This window comes from Hyposmocoma kahamanoa, unplaced genomic scaffold (genome assembly GCF_003589595.1).
Source record: "Hyposmocoma kahamanoa isolate Upper Pololo Valley unplaced genomic scaffold, ASM358959v1 76, whole genome shotgun sequence".
Taxonomy (NCBI): Eukaryota; Metazoa; Arthropoda; class Insecta; order Lepidoptera; family Cosmopterigidae; genus Hyposmocoma; species Hyposmocoma kahamanoa.
Genome location: NW_020653900.1, coordinates 8,027,209 through 8,050,472, shown reverse-complemented (window position 1 = coordinate 8,050,472; position 23,264 = coordinate 8,027,209). Strand labels below are relative to the sequence as shown.

Below are 23,264 nucleotides of genomic sequence, written 5' to 3'. Positions count from 1 at the left end.
CTGTAATAAAAACAAATGTGGTGGGAGAAACAAACAAACAAACAAATACAGTGAGAATTAACATAATTTTGTGTATGACTACACTTTGTGCTAAAATGGCCCTCACTCGTCATAAATACTAGTAGACCAGTGGACCATGAAAAGTCAAAAAGATCTGGTTTTCTGCCAGTACTATATGGTGAGCGATTACAACCCAGTAAGCCATGCCACCAAAGTGCTTCACACGCAAATACCCAACCCTATAACTATTACGTATCAAATAATGCATGTAATGGAAAATAATGTAAGTAGTGTAAGTGATGTAAGTAAGTAATATAATACCAGCGACTTATTTTTATTTTATTTATTTATTTATTTCAGGCAACTAGGACCCATAGATACATACCTTACAGACTAACATACATATAATATAACAATAATATAATAAAACAATAACAGAAATATTAAATAAATACCTTACGGACTAATCATAATACAATATAACATGATAATATACATATAACACTATTTATTTACACGTATGTACTTCGACGTGTGACGCAACGTGGGTGTCCGGTAGCCGTCCTCGGAAACGCCGGTATATGACACCCTTCGGCCAAAAGTCTTCTCTCATGAAGGTCGACAGGTGTATAGTTGGTACACGCACCACAAATGAATTAAAATTCACATTGTGGCGCGACTCCAACCGCTCGACCCTCAGGTTTGCATTGGCCTTCACTCGCATGTACTCCACAATATCCGCAGACTTGGTGGATTAATGAAGACGCGACACGTATAACAACGTGGTCGGTACCCCTGGACGCAATAAATGATTGATTATTAATCAAGCGTAGCTACATTCGAAAAGTCCCGCGTAAACTTATAAGAATTGTGGTCAAACATTCTCAAACAGGTGCCCAGGATGGTGTGATAGAATCCTACTGTCGCAGTCGGCGCGATTACTCGTTCAAAATCAGGACCCCATTCGGACCGGCGAAAACAAACATCTGCATAATTCCAGGTAGTATTTTTGCTTTGTGTTTCTTTAATTTTCTGGCCTTTGTTATTGAAAGGAGTCACCAGAATTATTAACCAGAATTTTTTGGCCAGAAAAAGCTTTATGTCCATGTAATAAGAACAAAAAAGATTTTTCGAAAATCTCTCACCAGATATCATTAGCGGCGACGAATGCCGAAAGCCAGTACGACAGCTCGGTAACTTGACCTATAGCTCAGTTGGTAAGAGCAATGCTACGGTGCAGCATGGTCGTGGGTTCAAGATCCACCGGGTCGAAAACATTTTTTCTGTGTGTTCGATCTTTGTATTAATATTCTTAACAAAACTAGTCGAGTTATTCCACAAAAAAAATGTCAATAATATGTACAACGAAAATTATTGTTATTATTGTTACAAACATCGAACAAACACAAAGAAAAATTCCTTCGATCCATGTGCATTCGAACCAGCGACTTTTTCGTCAAACCGGATTATCGCTGTCCCAACTGAGCTACGAAAAAGATGTTGTGTTTCGTCCGTCCGATCTGAATGGAAGCAAGCATCGTCTTTGTCGCTCTTATTGCATGAACATAAAGCTTTTCGCAATTCTAACCGCTCGAGCCGATTTCGCTTTAATAAGTGTGGTGGCTCTCGTAGTCGCCATTTTGTTTTCTCCAAAAACCTGAGTAGGTACTGTAGATATAGCATATGATATTTTGCACTTGCTGTGGCTGTTGGCTATACTCTCTCGAAATAAAGATATTTAAATTGACCTTTTAGTTTTTAACAAAAGATCCAATCAATCATTGGAAAGTAGCAAATTAAACGTCACCCACAGAAAATCGATGACGGATTCAACAGACAGCAGTGGTCGAGTATCTTCTTCAGACAGCAGCCCCGCGCGGTCAGGGTCGCCCGCAAGACAGAACCATCAGGTAAGTCACCAACACAATTACTAATCGATGTAGTAATTGGCGCCTTACCTGATTTGAAACTGTTAACTATTTTCTCTTTTAACGATTACCATGCCGGACTGCCATGCAGAGGTCCCAGGTTCAATTCCCGGGCTGCGAGAAATATTTGTATGGCCTACATTTATTTATCTTTTGAGTTTGGGTGTAATTTGTGGTTGTCTGTGTGTGTGTGTCTATGACACCCGCGACACAGGGTTTGCCTAGTGCGGGGCTATGTTGTGTGTGTGTGTTATTATTATTACTTTAGTAACAGTAGAGCTTCTTGTGAAAAAGTTTGTCCAGGGAAGTACTGCCACCTTAAATATTTCTGCCGCCACACAGTAATGTAAAGCATCACTGCGTTCCCGTTTGAAAGGGTAATAGTGCTAGTGAAATTACAAGCACATCACGGTGATTCACGCTCCATACTAAGGCGGTCATAAATACGTAACTCCGAAATTATTATTATTTTTTTATTTTATTACGTTAAAATATGATTAGGTAAACGTAAATTAATAAAATTATACATTTTAAAAAATATTTGACAATATTTAGGTGTAAAAATGTCTCGCAGTAATTTTGTTTTTAGACGATGTATCTAAAACATTTTATACTGCGACTTTTAATGGTAAAACTGTGTAAATAATGATTATTTGTATTAACAATAACCACAAATGAATAAATTAAAACAATAAAAATACATAAAAAAGTTCATTTTACAAAATACAAACAAAACACAAATTATACCAAAATACATTAAATCTCAACAATATTAACTTTAAATACATAACAAGTCTAATACAGCTTTTGACAGTACACCTTTTTTTTTAACAGGTAACTTTCGTAGACCTGTTATGAAGGGATCTGAATGAAGAAGCAGCCTATTTACTAAATCTGTGTTGGTCACAATGCGACTCATTTTACGCGTATGATTTTTTCTAAAAGACTTGATGTATTTGTTAGTCGCTTCAGCTGCTTCTTCAGACAACTCTCCGATTGACAACAAACCGTAATCTATAACATTAGCACCATGAATTAGAACTTTGTGAACGGAAGCAGGCATGTTATACCACGGATACTCGGCAACTAACTGCCGAGCCGTCTCTAAAGCGAACTCTTCGAAGTTCGTCTTATTAATATTATATCCCGAATTTAAACATTGAAGGATGATCCAGCAACGATCTAGGAGATCCTTCTTGATCCCAGTAATTTCAGCGGAAATTTCTGAATTCGAGAAAAACCGCCTGGCTGTATTACCATCGTTTGATGTTCCGCTTCCGCCACTTTTAGGCTTATCCACTATAAGCCCTAATCTTTCTCTAAATTGAGTCTGAACATATGATTTTTTTGCAGCAACAAGCATTTTGTCATTAGCGGACCTAGCTTGCCATTTCCTAACATCTAACTTGTACGCGACATGAACAAAATATTCAAAAAAACGTATTAACGCGTGAAGAGGTGATAAACCAAATTCATATTTACTCTCATCGACTTCCTTATTTAAACATTCGTCAATTTTGTTCATTTCACTGGGCAAGGCGTTACAAATAAAACATTTTGATGAAGAAACACCACTAAGTGCATTACACACTTTACCATCTACCATAGTAAGTTGCAAACAATAAGTAATGCGATATTCGCGATCTTCTTCCTTGAAAACAGTAGGCTGCAAGTTCCTTATTTTATCTTTAAAATGAGCTTCTTCCTCAACTGACACTGCAGTCGATTCCTTCAAATATCGGAGGCGTATAGGACGACAGTATCGAGTTGATGAAGGACGAGGATTTTTCCACAAAACTACTGAATTTTCTTTGTTATCTGTTGTCAAAACAAGCTGAAGTGGCACATACGAAGTAACAAACAGGCTACTGTCTTCAAGAGTGGAGTCAGAAAAACACTGTTTATATTCTGAATGCCCTGTACTGCCATCGAAACCCCATTTCCCTATCAAAGATATCTTATCTAGAGACTCATTAGGTACACTATCCAAAACATCTTTTTGAGACTTGAGAATCCGATTGGCAGTATGATCTAATAAACTTTGAAGTTCGACTTCGGCGGATGATTCTGTAACAGTAATATCTGAAGGATAACAGTGTTTTTTAGATTCCACGACACTTTGGTAAGATGGGAAAATGGTTTTTGAAAACTTATTGTCTATAAATTTCTTTACTAATATATATTGATGTCGAGTTAACTGAGCTTCAACAATGAGCGATAAAACTTCGCTAGAATCGATTTCAGGACAAGACAAGCTATCGGACGCATTGAGCAATGACTGTACAAGAGAAGGGTCTTGGTTAGACAAACTAGCCAATCTTCTCCTTTTTGTACGTTTACTGGTGTCGTCGAAGTTAATTCTCGGACGGCCATGCGATGAAGAAGTTGATGGTTTAACTTCGTCAAAGCTCTGAGATACACGTAACTCAGTTCGCTGTACATCAATATTTTCAACGACATGCAGCCAATCTGAATATTTTTCTAAGAATTTAGATCTAGTACGATTCGACTTTGCCCAGTAGTGGGAAATTCGTTTACAAATATTCTTAATTTTAAGGCTTAAAGTCTCTAAATCAATATTTTCGATGTCGTCAGAAAGGGATGATGTTTCGGTCAAAGTGCTCAGGACGTGTTGCATTTTTTCATTTGGATTACCCACTTTAGAGTGCCAAATATCAAAAATTGTCATCCTCGATACAGAACATTTGAAAAATGTACCTAAAACAATATGAAAGCTGAACTTAAAAAAAAATTAAAAATTCAATACTATGGACATGCATACTTTGACACCCCTTTAAGCCAAGAAGAGGCAGCAAGATGCAAATGAAACTTATAGCTCTTAATAAGGACATACTCCTTATTCAAAAACCATATACCTCAGGTGCAGCTCAGCGCAGCCAAAAGTTGTAGGTCTAAAGGAAATTAAGTTATGCCAAAAATTTTCACCAAAAAACTGCCTTCAATAAAAAAATTATATAAAAAAAAATATGCATAAAAAAAATTAAAAAAAAATTGATAATAAAAGTACATACCATGCTCTTGGATCTCCATGCTTTCACAACACGTAAACACTTGATTTGGAATAGTGACACTCAAAAACAAAGTGATTAAGTTTCGATGACTCACACGTGGTGATAATTAGTCTCGCGATGCGCTCACTTCCGATGCACAAAAGTGAATGATAACGTGACCTAATTACATTGATATTTATAGTTTTTGGAAGCTTGTTAACTAGTTACTAACTTAGTGAGTTGATCTAACCGGGATAAGCCAATGATTTTTTTTGATTTATGGCCTATGGGGGAATCACAGTGCACATGGGACTTGTCAACTTATGTCTCAGTGTGACGGGCGCAGTGGCAGTACCCCTAAAATCTTTGCAATTTAAAGCTCTGAGTGGCACTACAACTGTTACATGGATAAGAGTGTCGCTTGCCACCAGGCACACTATTTATTCGTCCCGTCACTTGGTATTATAAAAAAAAACTAGTCTTAAAATTAGACTGAACTAACTGTAGGAGGTATCTTCAAAATCCATACAACATTCTGCAACTTGAAACCCAGGAAATAAGGTTCAGAGAATATATAGCTCTTCATATTTCAGTCTGAACTTCAGACTGATTACATGGTTAACAAGTCGATTGAAATTTGTATGAAAAGCGCAAATAGACAAATTCGTAGAGTCGTGCAAATGAACTTTGGCTAGCTAATGTAATTTTTCTAAGTTGTTAAACATACCCTGAAAGTTTTGCTTGTAGAACGTTAAAAACCGAAACCAAAGATCTCCAACAAACACATACAAAAATTCATAAGGGCTGTTGGTTCGTTCTGTGGATTAATTTGCAGGTGGGTAGGTGCAGAGGGTGCTGGTTCGAACGAATTTTTCTGAGTATTCGATCTTTGTATTAACAAGTATAACAAACTAGTGGTAGTAATTTCACAAAAAAATAATTGAATATCGTGGCAGTAAAACATCGTCACATTGAATAAACTTAAAAATTACAATTATTAAAGCGACATCAGCGATGGTTACTGTAAACGTACCTCTCAGCGTGAAGAAATAAATTTCTCACGGGTTAAAAAGCCGTTAAAAACCAAAGCCAAAGATCTGCAACAAACATAGAAAAATTCGTAACGTCTGGTGGTTCGTTCTGTGGCTTAATTGGCAGAGCGTCTGACACGGATTGCCTGCGGGTGCTGGTTCGAAAACAGCCGGATCGAACGAATTTTTCATAGTGTTTCGATCTTTGTTATAATCATTATAACAAACTAGTGGAGTAATTTCACAAAAAAAACCGTGGTAGTAAAACATCGTTATATTGAATAAATTTAAAAATTACAATTATTAAAGCGACATCAGCGATGGTTACTGTAAACGTACCTCTCAGAGTGTGTAAGAAGAAAGTAATAGAGTAATGAGTAAAAAAAAATGAAATTCATGGTAATAAAACATCGTGACATTGAATAAACTTAAAAATTTACTTATAGAAGTTTATAGTATGTTTAAAAGAACCCGCACATTTTACTTTACGAATACGACTTTGCAGTGCGTTTCGCTAGGTTTAGTTTTACGCTAAAGCTATCCACGTTAATAAACTTTTCCTTCATTTAGTCGAGCCCTGGGAAGACGCTCGAGAAGAAAAGCAGTGTAGCTGATCTCGATGCTCTGTCCGTACCCGGCATCAACGTCGCCAGAAAGAGCATTGCTGATCCGACGAGCGTCCAGCAAGCTATTAATGCCAGGTACCTATCCGTACAGACATATTTTTTCTTTCTCTTCTAAAACATTATTTTTCAAATTGGAGCGGTGGTATCCCCGGTATTAACTGTCTCCGTGGCCAAACGGTTACTTTGCTGGTCTGCCACGCAGAGGTCCCGGATTCGATTCCCGGGCCGGGCGGGAGAAATATTTTTGTATGGCCTACATTTATTTCTCTCGCGAGTGTAGGTGTACTTTGTGGTTGTGACTGTAATTAACCCGTTTTTGATAACATTGTTATTTTTTATTGTCTCGCTTTCAGAGTAACGGAATCGGAGGGCTCCCCCGTCCGTCGAAAGCTGGTCCGCAACCAATCGGAGGGCTCGCCTTCCCCAGGGGACGGCGTGTCAGCTGAGTTGAGGCGGCTTGTGGACGCGCCGGCGCGACGTAGGGCCGAGTACGGCCTCATGGGGCCCAGCACCTGCATGGGGGACCACAAGGTATGTGCGAACGTTGGTACACCTGGTTATTGCTCGAAGCTTCATACATACTTACCTAATTCCATACCATAGTTATAATAAGACAAGTACTGTAACTCCATACCATCGAGTACATGACCAGAAATAGAGACGAAATGTTATTTAATTTGTTTGGAAACTGCGCCCCGATAGACCAGCCTGAATTCTAAATAATTGACTCGATATTATCGAGTTGGCTCGATATTTCAAAAATTATATCAAATAGTAGACGTGTTTATTGTTGTATTTATGGTTGTTTGAATAAGAGTGTCACAAATTCAGACTAGTTAAGCATTTAATTTCTATTTCATAATCATACCAGAAAACGGGTACAAGTCAAAAAACCCAACGTTACAAGGAGACGCGAAAGACAGTTAAAGCTTAATATGACATTATTAAGCGTTAATGCTCTGGTCACAAAGAGGCGGCCGCGGAAGCGTTCCTGACGCGAGAATGGCCAGGGCATAAGTGTTTTTCGCGTTTCCTTGTAAGTTGTTTTTTTTTACTTGTACCCCTTTCCACTAGAGCCACAGATTTCTCCCCGCGCCTTACTACCTCGGCGAATAGGTATACCGGCTACCATGGACACACACATGGACTACCACAAATTACACTCCAACTCACGAGAGAAATAAATGTGGGCGTACAAATATTGGCCATAAAACTGACGGCCGTTGGGGCAGAAAGATTCTCGAATGGAGATCACGAACCGGAAGGCGTTCAGTGGGACGGCACCCTCTACTAGATGGACGGACGACCTGGTAAGGGCGGCGAGTAACCGATGGATGCCCACTGCGTCCAACCGGCTAGTCTGGCAATCTTATGGGAGGCCTATGTTCAGCAGTGGACGTCTTCCGGCTGATATGATGATGATGATGATACAAATATTTATCTCGGCGCAGGAGTCGTACCCGGGACCCCAGCGTGACAGTCCAGTATGGTTCCGGACCGTTCGGCCACGGAGGCAGTTAAATTGATACAACATAACTGATTAGACATAGAAATCAGGGATGCCGCAAACATTTGCATCTGCATCCGCTTATTTTTAAATATCTCGCATCCGACATCCGAATCAATCGATGCAGACTTTGTGTGGATACGGATGTTTTGCAGGTCACACGAGGCCACCGGGAACAGGACCTACTAAGGCGCGTGCCGAGTACTGGTGCTAATTAGCCATTCAGAGATCGAGAAGTGTAGTACAGGCAACGACCTGTTTGTTTTATAAACAACAAATATTGAGTTTTCATTATTTTATTATTATTTATTTGAATTTAAGAAAAGGGGGGTACAATATATTTAAATAAACATAGTCCTACAAAACTGTATATACAGTTTGACTGCAGGATCGAAATGAGTCTCAATTAAGAAAAAAGTTACAAACTGACACTAATGTTGTTAAAAATACTTAAGCAATATAATTACTAAGTATTCAACAATAATTTGTGAAATAATGACCTTTCAACATTTTTTTAAATTTTTTGACAAAACTATTCGCACAGAGGACGGCCCACAACATCCTTGAAAACTTTAATTATTAATAAATGTCGTAATATTTCTATGCCTTCTATTTTTCACTTCCTTTGTAATAAAATGATGTATAATTATTATCTTTTACTTAAATTAATGATAATTCAATTATTACCAAATCCACAACTATCCAAGTTTATTAAAAAGAAACTTCCCACATCCGCACTTGTAGATTTCAAATATGACAAATTCGCATCCGCGTCCGCATCTGCAGATGACGTCATATCCCATATCTGCGGTAGAAATATCAAAAAGTCACTATTAATACAAGTATAGCAAACTAAGAAACGTGTTATTGATTTTGAACGTACTTGGTTTAGGTTAAGTTTGTGATCGTGACTAACACTCGTAACTTTTTTCACAGCCGATCTACCTCCGCGTGATGCTGCAATGCGACAGAGGTACACTACCTTGCTGCAACCCCAAGATCCCCTGTATACTTTGCGCTAGCGCCGTCCGCATACCCTCTACCCTCTCCCTAAGACACGGAGGGATCAGAGTAGTTAACACCCCTAAATTAACTCGCATACCGACATATCCCGATATTTATGCTATCAAAAAATCAAAAAGCGATGCCTCTTCCAGCCACCCGATTAAATTCGATGACCAAAGACTAAAAAGAGCTAGAACTGGTTCGTTAAATGAAAAGATTTTAAGAATACCGGATGTGGAAATCACTAGTGCCGATTATTCGAGCTACGATGGTATTTTTGTGAACGATATAGATACCACCCTATTAAGTGCGACACGTTGTTTAGATCCTTACACTCCAGAAAGTATCGATTCACACACACCAAATATAGAAGGAGCGTCAAACACCTCTGATCCTGATGATTTGTCGAACGAAATCGTCGATGTATTAGGACCAAAAATCGACATTAAAAGCGTTAAATTAACTCGAGATAGGAGCGTATCGCCTACTCAATTGAAAAGCAGATTGGATATGTTGTTAAACGATCAAGATAAAGTACCACCGGAGTTAGAAAGGCTAAATAGTAGGGAGTCGTGCAAGTCGGATAATAGTAAGAAAGGGGGGTTGTGTTGTTTGGCATTGAAATGCTACGGGTTTTGCAGACGGCGAGCGCGTAAAGTCAAATGCGATTGTAGTGGCTTGAAATGCACTTCCTGATTTTGTTTTCTAGAAGGATGAGGCTGAATTAAAACATAACGATTTCTTAAGAACTTTTTAATTATATATTGACGATAGTTTAAAAAAAATTCAAACAGTGGTGGTCGTAGTGCAACCGCTATTTTGGAAAATTAAATTTGACACTGGTTGAACAGACTTATCCTTGTAGATTTAGTGTTTGACATTGTAATTTGAAATTCGAACGTTGTTGTTGGCTGAATTTGTCTTTCGAAGACTCAACTTTTTTAGTTACACACGAATGAACTTTTATTTTGAAATGCAATTTCACCATAACTGCATTTATTTGTTTACTAAAAACAGTGTTTTTTTATTTGACTTCACATAATTATTGTTTTGTATAACATATACGCTAGGAATGAGATCTGCCACTAATCTAATACCGTATTAGGGTAATTTTCAGGGTAGTTTTCTTTACCTAATTTCAGTGGGAAATTTTATTATTCCAATATTATAGAATATTATCATGAACTATTATTTTCACTCAAATACTTAAATAATAAAAGTAGCCACCGAACTTAGAGAAAACTAACTTGAAAATTACCCGTTTACTTTTTTTTTTTTTTATACCCGTAATAAAAGCAGATTGTCCATTTATACGTCCGCATATATTCACGTCTACGTCAACTTGAAATGATGGACGACGTCTGGGATCTAACGGCGCATATAACCGCTCCTGACGCCAGCGCCAATAAAATAAAAACCACACTTATCCCAACGAGAATGTGTAAATGCGGTATTAAATAAAAAACGTCTCATTTCTGTTATTAAACTTGAGGAATACATTCGCAAATCTTATACCTAGTGTACGACTCTATGTGACTTATTCCACTGTCAAAATGGTTGTAATACTTGATTCGAATGGTATTTTTTGTACCATATTTTTTTTATATCGACGAAAATAGTTTTTATTTGATGTTTACATGCATGAACTTATTTTATATTTTTAAAACGCATGGAATTCATAATAATAATCGGAATTATATTCAATAAGTCGTATTCTTGGTGTAATAAGGCCTCATCCGCAAAATGACCACTTTTCGGCAAAAAAGATTCTTCGAACGAAATTACGACTAATTTCGTTCTCGTAATTATCTAAAACTTATAAAACTTATCTGAAAAAATTTCATAATTTGTTTCAGTTAGTTCTGATTATTTTTATGACTTTCACGTAATAAAAGCTCTTAAGGTATGGTATGTGGCTTTATTATACCAAGCGTACGAAGTGTACTTATGTTATTTAGTCAGCTTAAGTGACGTATTTAATCGTGTGATATATATATATATATAGTGATTTTAATAGGGTTGATGATGAGAGCTCGCTTAACCTTAAAGCGTAGTAGATGCACTCCAATGTCACCTGAAACGGCTTTCTGGTCTAGTAGCATGGCTGCCGTAATATATAGTGACGTAGTCCCATCACGTGAAGAGGCTGTATGGTAGAACCTTTACCTATTCAAATAAATGAGTGAAAACTTATTTAAAAACATTACACTACTTTGACACAACGATATCGGTAACAGATATCAATCTCGGCAGGTGTGCTACGGTTATGTCAATTTTTTTTCTAAGCCGTTGAGAATCATTACTGTTAAAAGTTTGTATTATACAGTTTCTTAGATATATTTTATGAATATTGTAAATAATAATGTGTAAACCCTATACGGACTCTGTTGTAATGATCTCAGTGTTCAAGCCTATCGTAATATCTACATGTTCGACGAAAATCAACCCTCATCACGAAATCGTCGACCGTATGCACATTTGATAACGTCATTAAGATAAGGTTGATTTTCGTCAACGGTACAGTATTTTGATGGGGTTTAACTCTCCAAGTCATTTTTACCTGGTTTTGAGTAAATGTCTTTAAATTATTACAACGAATGTTATTATAACATTCTACATTTTGTGACACTAAGAGGAGTTAGAAAAAACATTCCTACTAGACTTGAAGAAATGATGTGGCAATTATTATTCTAACCACAGTAAAAAAATTGTGCTGAATCTCCTTAGCCAATTTTAATGTGGATTTAACCTAGTCGACGGCATAGCTGTCACAACGTAACGTATGCGATGCAAAAAAAAACCAATGCAAACAACTTGCATCTAAATTTATTTAAACATATTTAATTGTCAATTCTGTTACATAAATTTAAATTACGAAATTCAATCCAAAAAATCGCGAATGGCTCCGAAACTTGCCGGTTTAGGAAATAGTACTGTAGTTATTATTATATATATTTGTTGATGAAAATTCATTATATCGTTATTCTTTAAAACGAAGATTCAACGCTATGAAGTGACAATATTATTATTGTTCCGCTATCTCATGGTTTGAGGCGCGGGATGTGAGGAGGTGGAGCGTCCGACCAGCACCGACGGAAGCCGAACGCGTTCAAATTTAGCGCGATTCGAGTGCGTATTATTGAAGCGTTATATCAATAAATAATAATGAAATTATATCAAATTCTTAAAACAACGTTTTGAATAGTCATGGACGCATGTCTTTGATCCAATTTGCCAAACAGAAAAGCTAAATTTACTTATAAACATACGAGTAAACAACAGAATTGACATCCTTATAAAACTATACTCTTCTAAAAGTATCTTTTCTTTAAAGAAAACCTTTCAAATTATCTTTTCGGTTTTTTGTAGAAATAATTATACCAAATGGTTCAAGTTAATCTAGTCTAGGTAAGCTCAATTGCAATTTAAATGAAATTATCTTTTAATTATTAAATTTTATCCGTCGAACAATTTTAAGAATATTGTGTATTAAAAAAAATCTCATTGATTTTATTATCAACATTACTTAGTTCCTTTGTTTAAAGTTGTATTACTCTAATGCTATGCACACATTGGTCACGAAATAACTTCCACAATATCCTCATTCACCGTAGATAAATTAAGGCAATTAGCGCAAAAGTGGTGTGACCCGCATTTTTGATTTTTCATCTACAATAATACTTTGAACGATAATATAGTATAGTACATAAGTATTTATATTTGGATGCTATTTAAATATATAAAAATAAATTAATAATTTTATATTAGTCATAGTTATTTATTTTGATTACTATTGTATATAATTAATTTGGCGAATTCTAAAATCCTCATTACCGTCTACGCATATTTCATGGGATTACACCACTTTTGCACTGATAGCATCAGTTAATATTCAAAATGGTATTTTTCGTGATATTTTCAATTAATTAAATTGATCTAATAGGAAATGAAACTTTTTTTCGGATCTAAATCGCGTATATTTTTATTTTAATTCAATTGATATTCAATTATTTTTTATGTGAAATTACTCCACTAGTTTGTTATAATTTCGTATATTTGTTTTTTCAAACAAATCAACGCTTCGGGCACTTTACAAGTCCAGTGGTCATGGCTGACTGAGATGGTAAAGTCATCAACCAATGGTGTGTCTAATATTAATGTTTATATTATATTATAGTATTAATGATTTGATTTAGATCCGAAAAAATAGTCTCATTTTCTAGTTGTAACAATCGCGAAAACCTAAGAACTCAATAAAACAGTCATCATAGTCGTCAAGTCAGGAAAAAACAGATTGTAAAATATCTCAGTCACAAAATGCACTAGCTAATTGTGCACGAAAGACATTCTCTGTTGCTTGTCAAAGTCAAATCGATGAGAATAATTTCACTGTTGTAATCGGGTCTCCACGAAAATAGTTATTCGTCAAAATTTTAATAAATTACTCGCGCCAATGTGCACATAGCTTTATTATTCTAATAAACGTTACACTTTGAACAACTTAGTAATTTAAGTCTTACTTAATATGGTAAGGCATCCTATGGTCATGTTAAACATTAGTGTTCTTTTCCATGTAGAATTGAGAGCAATTTAAATAGCAAATATATAGGGTCATTTGAAAATATTAACAACATTGCCGATATTACTAACATCATAAACAACAACTTTTGTTCTATGGGTTTTTACAAAACATAAGAACAATGGCAACATCGTACTTAAAAGAGTTCGTTAGCATCTTTAAATGTCTTAAGTTTGAATAAAATAAATTCATTACATTTTTCAAATTATAATAGCCTATCTAAGTCTGGAAATAAAATCATATTTAAAAGAAACTCTAATGGCGAATTAGTATGTAACCGGACTGATATCTACAACTATCAGTTTCTTAACTCAGTTTTTTGTTATGGCTTAAATTCAAGCCGTTTGACCATACCAGTTTAAAAAATAATTTTCTCTGAACTTTCGTCACCTCACAAACCCACGGCACCATTCGGCTTCTATTACTCTTTTTAAGGCTTCCGTACTTTATTTTGATATTATAATACACCGAATATATTTTATTCAATTACGTAACACACACATAACCTGCAAAACTTCAACCTGGAATATCTCTAATTCCAGATTTCTCAGAACAGTAATCCCGAAACAAAATTTGTCCAGGAATTTCAACTCTATATTTGCACATATGTTTCATAAACAGACGCATACAAATTATGTCAACAAAAATTTATATGAGAGTTTGCCATTGTCCTTTCCATTAAATAAAACTTTTAAGTTTTGTTGTACTATCTGACACTTTTTAGATCTATATTTGGTAGTAAGTTATCTCTCCCCCCTCGTGCGTTTTGCATCGGACTGATATTTACGCTAGCGCTTTGTCTAGTTACTCGCACAGAGTTATCACCGTTTAGATATTTTTATTTTTGTATCTATTTAAATTATTTATTTTTGTATAGGGTCAAGAGCACGTCAAGCTTTACACTTAAGACTCGAACTCTATGCCGCTTACGGTAAGAACGGTCCAAACTACAAAGTGTCAAGCTTGATGTGCTCCTGACTGTATAAAATCTGATGAATCATTAAGTCATGGAACAAAAGTTATTATTTATGATGTTAGTAATATAATCCTGCAAGGTTGATAGTATTTTAGAAAAATAACCATGTGTAGTAGTATATACCTGGCTATGTAAGAATATAGAGTTGTATTTGCTTTTTAGAATGGTCTGACAGCTCATTTTTTAAGTTTACCAGCTTTATAGTTTTTCTTGCATATACAAAAAAAACACTGATTGCAACCTTGAACTGGTTTATCCACATAATAAAATCGTTTATTTTATATTTATACATAATAGGGCTTTGGGTATCGATCTTGAATATTTTGTTAGTCTCGACGAGTTTGTGGCATTTTCGAGACTCGAGAGTAATTAATTAATTAATTAAACAGTATTAAAAGAAATATACTAAACCAACAATCATTATTATTTTGGTTACATGGACATAGCAACACAATAGAGTGAAACTTAGTATAATCTGTGGAGATTGAAGAACTATAGTAATCAAATGTTGAGCACTCTTTCTTTCTAAAAATGAAAAACCTTTTTTAAATATTTTTAATAATCATTGATGATGATTTTTTGTAAATGCCAAGCCTATAAAACGCAAATGAAACGTAACTAAAAATTGTGTATTTATTGAAAGTTAAAAAAAACACTGAATGAAAACCTAAACTTATATTCTCGTTTAAAAATGAATAACTAAATATTATGTATAAATAAAAAAAAATCACATTATTCGCTCGAAGAGCCTTTTATTATTTTTTTGTAACTTTCAAATTGTGTTAACTCAATTCCACCAATTTTTAAGTTTACTGCAAACCAAATATAGGGTTTCAAGTGCGAAGTATGGAAATCTATTTTTGAAATAGTCTCCGAAGTCCCATTTTTGTAGAGATTTTCATCTCAATCTTTTTCCGCGAGACGCAGAAATGCAGCGTGACTGAAAGCCCTTATCCATAATTTGTTGAATCGACTATTTTGTCCTGAGACAACCCATGTGCGAGCGCTTCACGTACTGGATGCCCCTGTAGTAACTGTTCAATATTGGCACACTACTCTGAAAACTAGTTCGTTAATAAGGTTATAATAATCAATGTTGCATGTAGTCATTATATTTATTTATTTATAAGACTGGTCAGTATCATACATTTATGTTAGTTTTGTTCGATTCTGAATGTCATTATATCAGTACAGCATCACGTCTGGTCCGAATGTTTTGGCCCTCCGAGTCAATGGCTTTCCATGGTACTTATAGCCAGTTGATCGGGAGAAAGACAGTGGCAGTAATATTGTCTTTCTGGTGGTATTGTCGAAAAATAACAGGAAAGACATCGAAAATGTAGTTTAAAGGGCAACACTGCCATTAATTTGGCAGATAATTAGCACAAACAGGTGCTTAAACGGCAACACCGAACTAATTTGCAAAAATGGTGACTGCGAACAAGGACACCGAGGCCCATTATATCTCTCGCGGACCAATTTACCATAATGAAAATTATTCAACTGGTCTCGCTTAATTTTTAATTATATTTAAATTAAACCAAAGTGTAATCATATGATGTGAATAAAATTCCATTAGCACTATTATAAAGTCAACACAAATAAAAATAATTGTGGTGACGTCGTGACAAAATTGTCAATAATGAATAAATTACCTTAATTTGCAGCGTTGTTCGACAATAATGACATTTCGAATCATAGTCTTTAAGTAGAGTTGTAGAGTTATTTACCACTAACAGCAACTTCAGTAACACTTGTACGGAATATATCTTTAATTGATGAGTTTACTTCGTAATTTCTTCCTTAAATTGAGACAAAGTTCTTTTTATAAATACGACAAACTTGCTTAGGGCGCCTTCAAATTAGACGCCTAAAGAAGTGCTATAGTGGCACTACTATGATGCAACAGTCACGCGTTATGTCTTTCTTCACTAATTGTTACTGCAAAAGTGTCACGCACGCGTGTCACGATAGTTGTGCTGCTACTGCGCTTCCAGATATTGTATGAAAATCTGTAACGTTTCTATAAGCATCTAACTTGAAGGCGCCCTTAGATCACAATTTTTGCTTATTCAAAGTCAAAGGTCGTTTTATATATCTCAGTCTATGACTTATTCACTAAACAATTATTCTAGAAATTCTAACATAGCGTGCTTTTTACAACGTCGTGACCTTTTTAATTTCTGGGCATAATCATAGCTGTTTTACGCCCCATAGTCACGGATTGATTGGCAAGAGGCAGATGACATCTTAAAAGACAGACTTATAAGTATACCTACTTACTCTCTTTCACTGAGCGTGAACCCGCGTACTTTGAAGCGGTGTTTTGAAGGGTGTCAACCCTTCTAAAATATCAGAAGAATAAAAGCGATACCGTGATAATGAAACCTATTGCTACCTAAAAAATTCTTGATTGTCTATGCCAATGTCCGATGAATTAAAGATACACACTATACTTATGAAGTATGTTACGACAGCGGTTTTAAACTGAAATATCGTTCCACAAACATGCGGTACTGAAGCTTGTTGGCAAGTGTAATTTGACTCTTAGGGTCGTATTCCAGAACTCTACTCAATGCTTAAGTCAGGACTTGCGATTTGATTTGATTTCAAGCACTGGAAATACGCCCCCATGGCAAGGACTTGAGTATGATTTCTAGTGCTTTAAATCATACTCAAATCCTGACTTGAGCATTGAGTAGAGTTCTGGAATACGACTCTTAGTGCGTAGTCATCTGGGCTGCAATCCGACTGCATTGTTACAGCAAAATAGCAGCTTTGCACATTAGATACAGTCGGCAATACTGCTTAATTGCAACGGTATCAGAACTGCCGACTTCGTACAGCTGGCTCACGTTAGTTGCACGCCAGTTACAGTTGCGCTAAAACACGGCAGTTTTGTTCCAGCTAACGTGAAGTCACGTCAGCTGTATTCAAACTGAATGACTGCTATTTCGCAGTTGAGATGCAATCGAAATGCTGCTCATACAACTACTCGTTTTAATGTAGATTTTCGAGCAACGCGTTATTGATGCTGCGGCAGAGTATCTATCATTTACTACAGAACCATTTGACCAACTCGCGCAGATAGGCGGTCCTAGATAAGATTAACCTCTTATGACTGAGAGCGGGGACATACGGTCACTTTTAGCAGCTGTACAAACGCGGGATTGCATCGCGACACTAGCATTTATAGGCATTCGCATTTGAATTATGCAAATTCGCGATTGAATTATGCAGTTGCTTATGTTGAATCATTAAGAACACTGAACACGCACACTCCAAACACCGCTCTAAACACTGATCAGCACAACACTGTGGTCTGCTTAAGGTCTGATCAGAGCCAAAATTACAAAAGCAAGAATGTATCTTTATTTATAATAAGGGTTCAAAATTGATTCTAGTTTGGATGTTCTAAGTTCATTTTGTTGGGAGTTCCCTACGTTGAAACTAGGCAATTGGTGTCGTTGTTAGATACATTATTGTAATTTGTTCCTAACAATCTGCCGCGACAACGTCACTCATGCGCTGCTCGAAATATACCATTAATTCATCATGTTTTAGTCTAACTCGTTGAGTTATGTTGTTATACCCACTTAAAAAGTATTTAATTGTAACAAATAATAAAATTAATAGAATAAAATATTGCATAGTGTGTCGTGGTGCTTGTTTGTCAATAAATATTTGTGCACTTTGTGTTCAATTTTTTGTGCTTTTTATTTAATTTCCATGTTTTGTCGTATACTCTGTTGATAATGTCATTTTTTAAATGATTGATTAAATGTTATGAATTAACTAAAATGCAAACCGTTTGTAAATATTAGGACCTTAACTACATTTTGATTCGTTAGGATTAGTTTTCAATGATTGATTTGGAATAACCAAGTTTAACAATTTTGCCTGCTAGCTGTAATGACTTAAGACTTTTAATTTTATTTTTAGGTTTAATCTAATTATTTCTCGTTTTTAAATATTATTTTGTGCATTGTGTTTCCTTTGTGTAGATCGTTGCGCTTTGCTTGTAAGTACTTTTGTAATTATTTCCTGCTTATTGTGTAGTTGTTGTTTTGCTTATAATATTTGAATTCCGTTAAGCACTTAACCAAAACTTGACATAAAAAATGTAATCTCACATTAACTTTTTTAACGTATTTTTTCCTAAAGTAGTAAGCTGTAAAGACGATTACAACTTTAGAACTGACAAATTAACTAAAATATTTATTAACCTATATGTATAGCGAACTCAGTAACTATGTTTACATTATCCACAGGGAATCTTCGTCAAGAATATCACCAAGAAACTTCTCCAAAACACTCAAAAACTGAAGAACACGAGTCCCACACGGAGTCAGTTGCTGGATCACCCACATCTCGCTACATTCATTTCAATTTGGACAGTCCTAACAGCTTGTTTAAGGAAACTGATATATAAAATTTTGTAAGTACTTATCTATCTTACGTCCTGCTGAATAACTGTTGCAACTTGCATTAGCCAAATTATTCAGGACAACATAAATTCTCTTACCATAGTATAATGAGACAAGTAGGTCAATTCCCGCCTGCTCGCCGCGTAAATGCCTACACTTCCCTCCGAGCGTAGGGTTGGCACATTATTTTAGTTGTAACTACAGGTTATAACATAATTTGAAAAAATAACGTGTTCATCACAGTATTCTCGTGCTATATTCAAATAAAATGCAGTACTTAGGTAATGAATATTAATATATTTATATCAACATCGGGGATTGTTATCTCGATTATGGGCGTTTGATTATGAAATAGAAATTAATTGCTGAACTATTCTGAATTTGAGATACTCTTGTTCAAACAACCACAAACTTTTTTAATACCGAGCGAACGATTCAATTCTGTAATAAATCGCGGGTGCGACCACCGGTGTATGTAACGCAAGTACACCGCGACATTAGGCGAATATGTGCGTCTGTACACGGCGAGCGGCGGGCGTGCACACATACAAGCCGCGATACGACGTTTGTATGGAGTTACCATACTTGTCTAATAATAATACACGGTCTTACCCAGTTGTCAGATGTGGTAGCTAGGAGATGAGGAACAAAATGGCTGTGGCGGGCCAAGTATAAAAAGTATGTTCGGCAAATAAGAACGACGTTTTTTATACTATATTATTAGTTGAAATCGATAAAAAATATCGTCTTTCTATACTGTACTTAATTATTTTATTTTGTGTGAGAATCTATCTATCTCTATAAATGGCCTTATTCCCATTGCCTAGGCAAAAGAAGAAGGTGAGAATGTATGGCCCGCCTCCGTAGCTGTACTTATAGAAATAATTTAATAATGCTCGCCAATTGTACGGTTTTAGGTTCAGTAGACCGGCAAGAAAAAAAGCAAATTATATTTTTCACTAGAATAATGATCAAGTTTAGCCGTTTAATTGGCCATTTCTTATTTCATCGTTACAGTTTGAAGAATAACAGATCAGGGCTTCATTGAAGAATCTGGTTAGAGCGCATCATTTTAAAATATTTTTTGCACACGTATTAATGTCTCATTTTTTCAATAATGTCGCTTACCAGATTCTGACATTACTCTTTGTTGATTAAATATGTCGTCTTTTTAGGTCGTATGATCTTGACAAAATTACAATTGTGAAAATTTGGTTTTTAAGGGTTGGCGCTCGCTCTTCAGCACCGCGTCCATAGATCAACACTCATCGGTACCGCGTCCATATTAAGGGTGTGTTGTGTTATGTATGTAAGGAATATTAGCATATTTCAGCATCAAGCGTGCTGATAATACCGTATATAAAACACACGTTTATTGTGATCGTGCGTGCTGACAAGTGCGACCCAACTCTTAATACGTAACTACTTATAACATAGTAAGAATACTCTAGTGTTGCTTTTTTGACATTCCATGAGGTTTATTAACTATCTATTTTATCTGTGTATAGTGATTGTGTTAAATATTTATATTTCATATAGACTGTAGAGATTACCTTGATATGGCGGTAGATAACGTCATTTTATTTAGAAATAGCCAAACATACATGCAGAGGAATAAGTTTAGTACTCATCGTCATCATCTCAGCCCGTTGACACCCACTGCTGGGTATAGGCCTCCTCTTTTGTCAGCTCAATCTCATCCACAATCTTCCGGCCACCCCGACGATATCGTCCGACCATCTAGCCTAGGTCAGCCTCGAGGATGTCTCGCTCCTACCGGGTATACCACTCAGTGACCGCCTTGGTCATCGGTCGTCGTCCCGCCAAGCAACGTTCTGCCCATTTCCAATTTAGACTGGCGATCCGCATACTGACGTCTACGACCCTTGTTAGCTGTCGTATCTCCACATTAGGTATACGGTCGACAAGGGAAATGCCGAGCGTGGTGCGCGCCATTGCACTTTGTGCTAGTCTGATTTTGTGCATATATTCCTCTGTGACCGGCAATGTCTCTGCACCGTAAGTAAGTATGGTCAGGACGAAATGGTTATAAACTTTAGTTTCCAGGTTTTCCAAAGTACTAAAACCGAGAAATTCAATAATATATTTGGTAGTACAATAATCGATGTAAAGTGCCATTTTCCACTAAGAGACTACCACCACCGCGAGCGACCGCAGTTGCAGCGGTTAGTCTTAACTCCTAGTCGCGGCCACGTCATGCTACATGACTTACATGAATTAATTTGAATAAATAGAAATCGCGCGCGGCCTATCACCCACGTCTAACCACTTAGTGAAAAATGCGTGTTAAAATAATACTAAGGAGCCTGATTCACCGGGTCTAGCGCATTTTCTAAACTTAAGCAATCGGCGGTTGACTCTACAGTCAATAGGCAATCGGACAAAAACCATAAAAAAATCTAAAACGTAGTTACAAAGAATTTTGTATAATAAAAACGATAATTCAATCAATAAACTAAATCTGAATACCGTAATATTTTTAATCTGTTATGCACATACTAAACACAACGTGACGTCATATGTAGTTAAGCAAAGAAACGGCACCGTAATCACCGTTCGCGGTAATCTTACGTTTTTTCTTCGTTTAATAATTTTTTTTACTAAAAACTGCAAATTTTAGATTGAAGATTGATTTGGATTCTAAAATCCCCGTCACACACGAGTTCCGAGTTGACAACTGCCTTTTAAGCGGCAATTTACTTTTAATTACGTAAGGACTTGAAAAACTTTATTTAACTAAATAATATATTTCTTGGATGTACATTTCTATGTCAATGTGAATTTTAAATACTTTCGAAAGGTATCAGATTGATATTGACTCACTTGTTCGTTACATATTCAGTTAAAGATCGAAAAATAACTAGACTACCATTCCTTTATGTATGTTTGGTTATTTCTAAGATTCGAGAGATTTCTTTAGGACTTTATATTTTAGCTTTAGGTACAGGTAATGTTAAATGTTGTGAAAATATTTAACGTCTTCCGTAAAAGAAATCTGTGCGTCATCGTAATGCATAATATCCTATCTAGTCGTTTGTTCGTTTCTAAGTTAGATTTATATATATGAATCTCTAGTTAGGCAGAATTTCTGTAGTTTTTGGATTCTCAACTATATGTCTATCATTTTTGAACTTAGTAAATAATTTAAGTCTTTGAGTACCTGATTGTGAAGGTTTTATTTTATTAGTTATTATTATATATTTAGAGCGCCTTCAAATTAGACGCTTGGAGAAGCGCTGCATGAAAATAAGTAGTGGCGCGGCTGCAGCGCCACAGTGGCGCCACTGTAGCGCTTCTATAAGCTTCTAATTTTAAGGCGGCCTTAGTTATAGGTAAATGAAAAAAAATCGCATCAAGGGTGGTCCAACATGACATCGTAAGACTCCATAGTAATTGTTGAGTGATTTTCCAAAGCTGACCATTATTGAGGCGTTGTCGTTTTAGGAAAATTGTGTTTGCCTGAAACCCTAGTATTACTCGTATTTCTCACTATAATATTTATTTATAAAAACTTTTTGTAATAATTTTCAAACAACTATGAAAATAAACCAAAAATCGTGACGTAATATTCTTAATTTTTACGTACCGAAGTTTTATCTTAAACTCTCGTTAATTTTTCTTAATAAACAAAAATGAATAAGTACTATAATTTATTAGCCAGGATTAATATCACAGGGTAAATTTCATTTTGATATTTTACTAAAATGCCATTGTTTTAAAAAATACAAACAAAATTTAGAATAGTAGATCAATATACATTTGTTTACGAGATCCGTATTTTATTATAAAAATATATTTGCTATTGTATTTATCCCATTATTTATATTTAGCAATTAAATACATTTCAGAGTAGGTGTAAATAAGGCTACGATTAAAAATACACAGTAAAAATGTTTGTTACACTACCCACTATAAATTGAAACGGCGCCATTAGAAGCTATAACAAAATTAAGTTGACATGACATTTACAATGGTTGTATACAGGTATATTTGTAAAATACTAACAAGCTCGTAAGACTATATTACTAACATTATAAACAATAACTTTTGTTCATTGACTTAATAATTCATCAGATTTTACTTCCGAACAAAAATATTTAAATATAGTCTATCTTTTTTAAAGATGGAGTAAAATGACAGTTCATTGCGCAGT

At 35.6% G+C, this 23,264-nt stretch overlaps 1 protein-coding gene across 1 annotated transcript in view; it reads left to right on the top strand.

Annotated features, from left to right (window-relative positions):
- Positions 1 to 21,761, top strand: part of LOC113232463 (type I inositol 1,4,5-trisphosphate 5-phosphatase) — a 34,346-nt gene extending 12,585 nt beyond the window's left edge. Inside the window, exons 8-14 of the mRNA XM_026467204.1 lie at positions 893 to 1,000; positions 1,814 to 1,910; positions 6,541 to 6,671; positions 6,950 to 7,127; positions 9,040 to 9,076; positions 18,935 to 19,101; positions 20,314 to 21,761. Coding sequence (XP_026322989.1) covers positions 893 to 1,000; positions 1,814 to 1,910; positions 6,541 to 6,671; positions 6,950 to 7,127; positions 9,040 to 9,076; positions 18,935 to 19,095 — 712 coding nt within the window. The 3' untranslated portion in view covers positions 19,096 to 19,101; positions 20,314 to 21,761. The remainder of the gene's footprint in view (positions 1 to 892; positions 1,001 to 1,813; positions 1,911 to 6,540; positions 6,672 to 6,949; positions 7,128 to 9,039; positions 9,077 to 18,934; positions 19,102 to 20,313) is intronic.
- Positions 21,762 to 23,264: the final 1,503 nt, after the last annotated feature.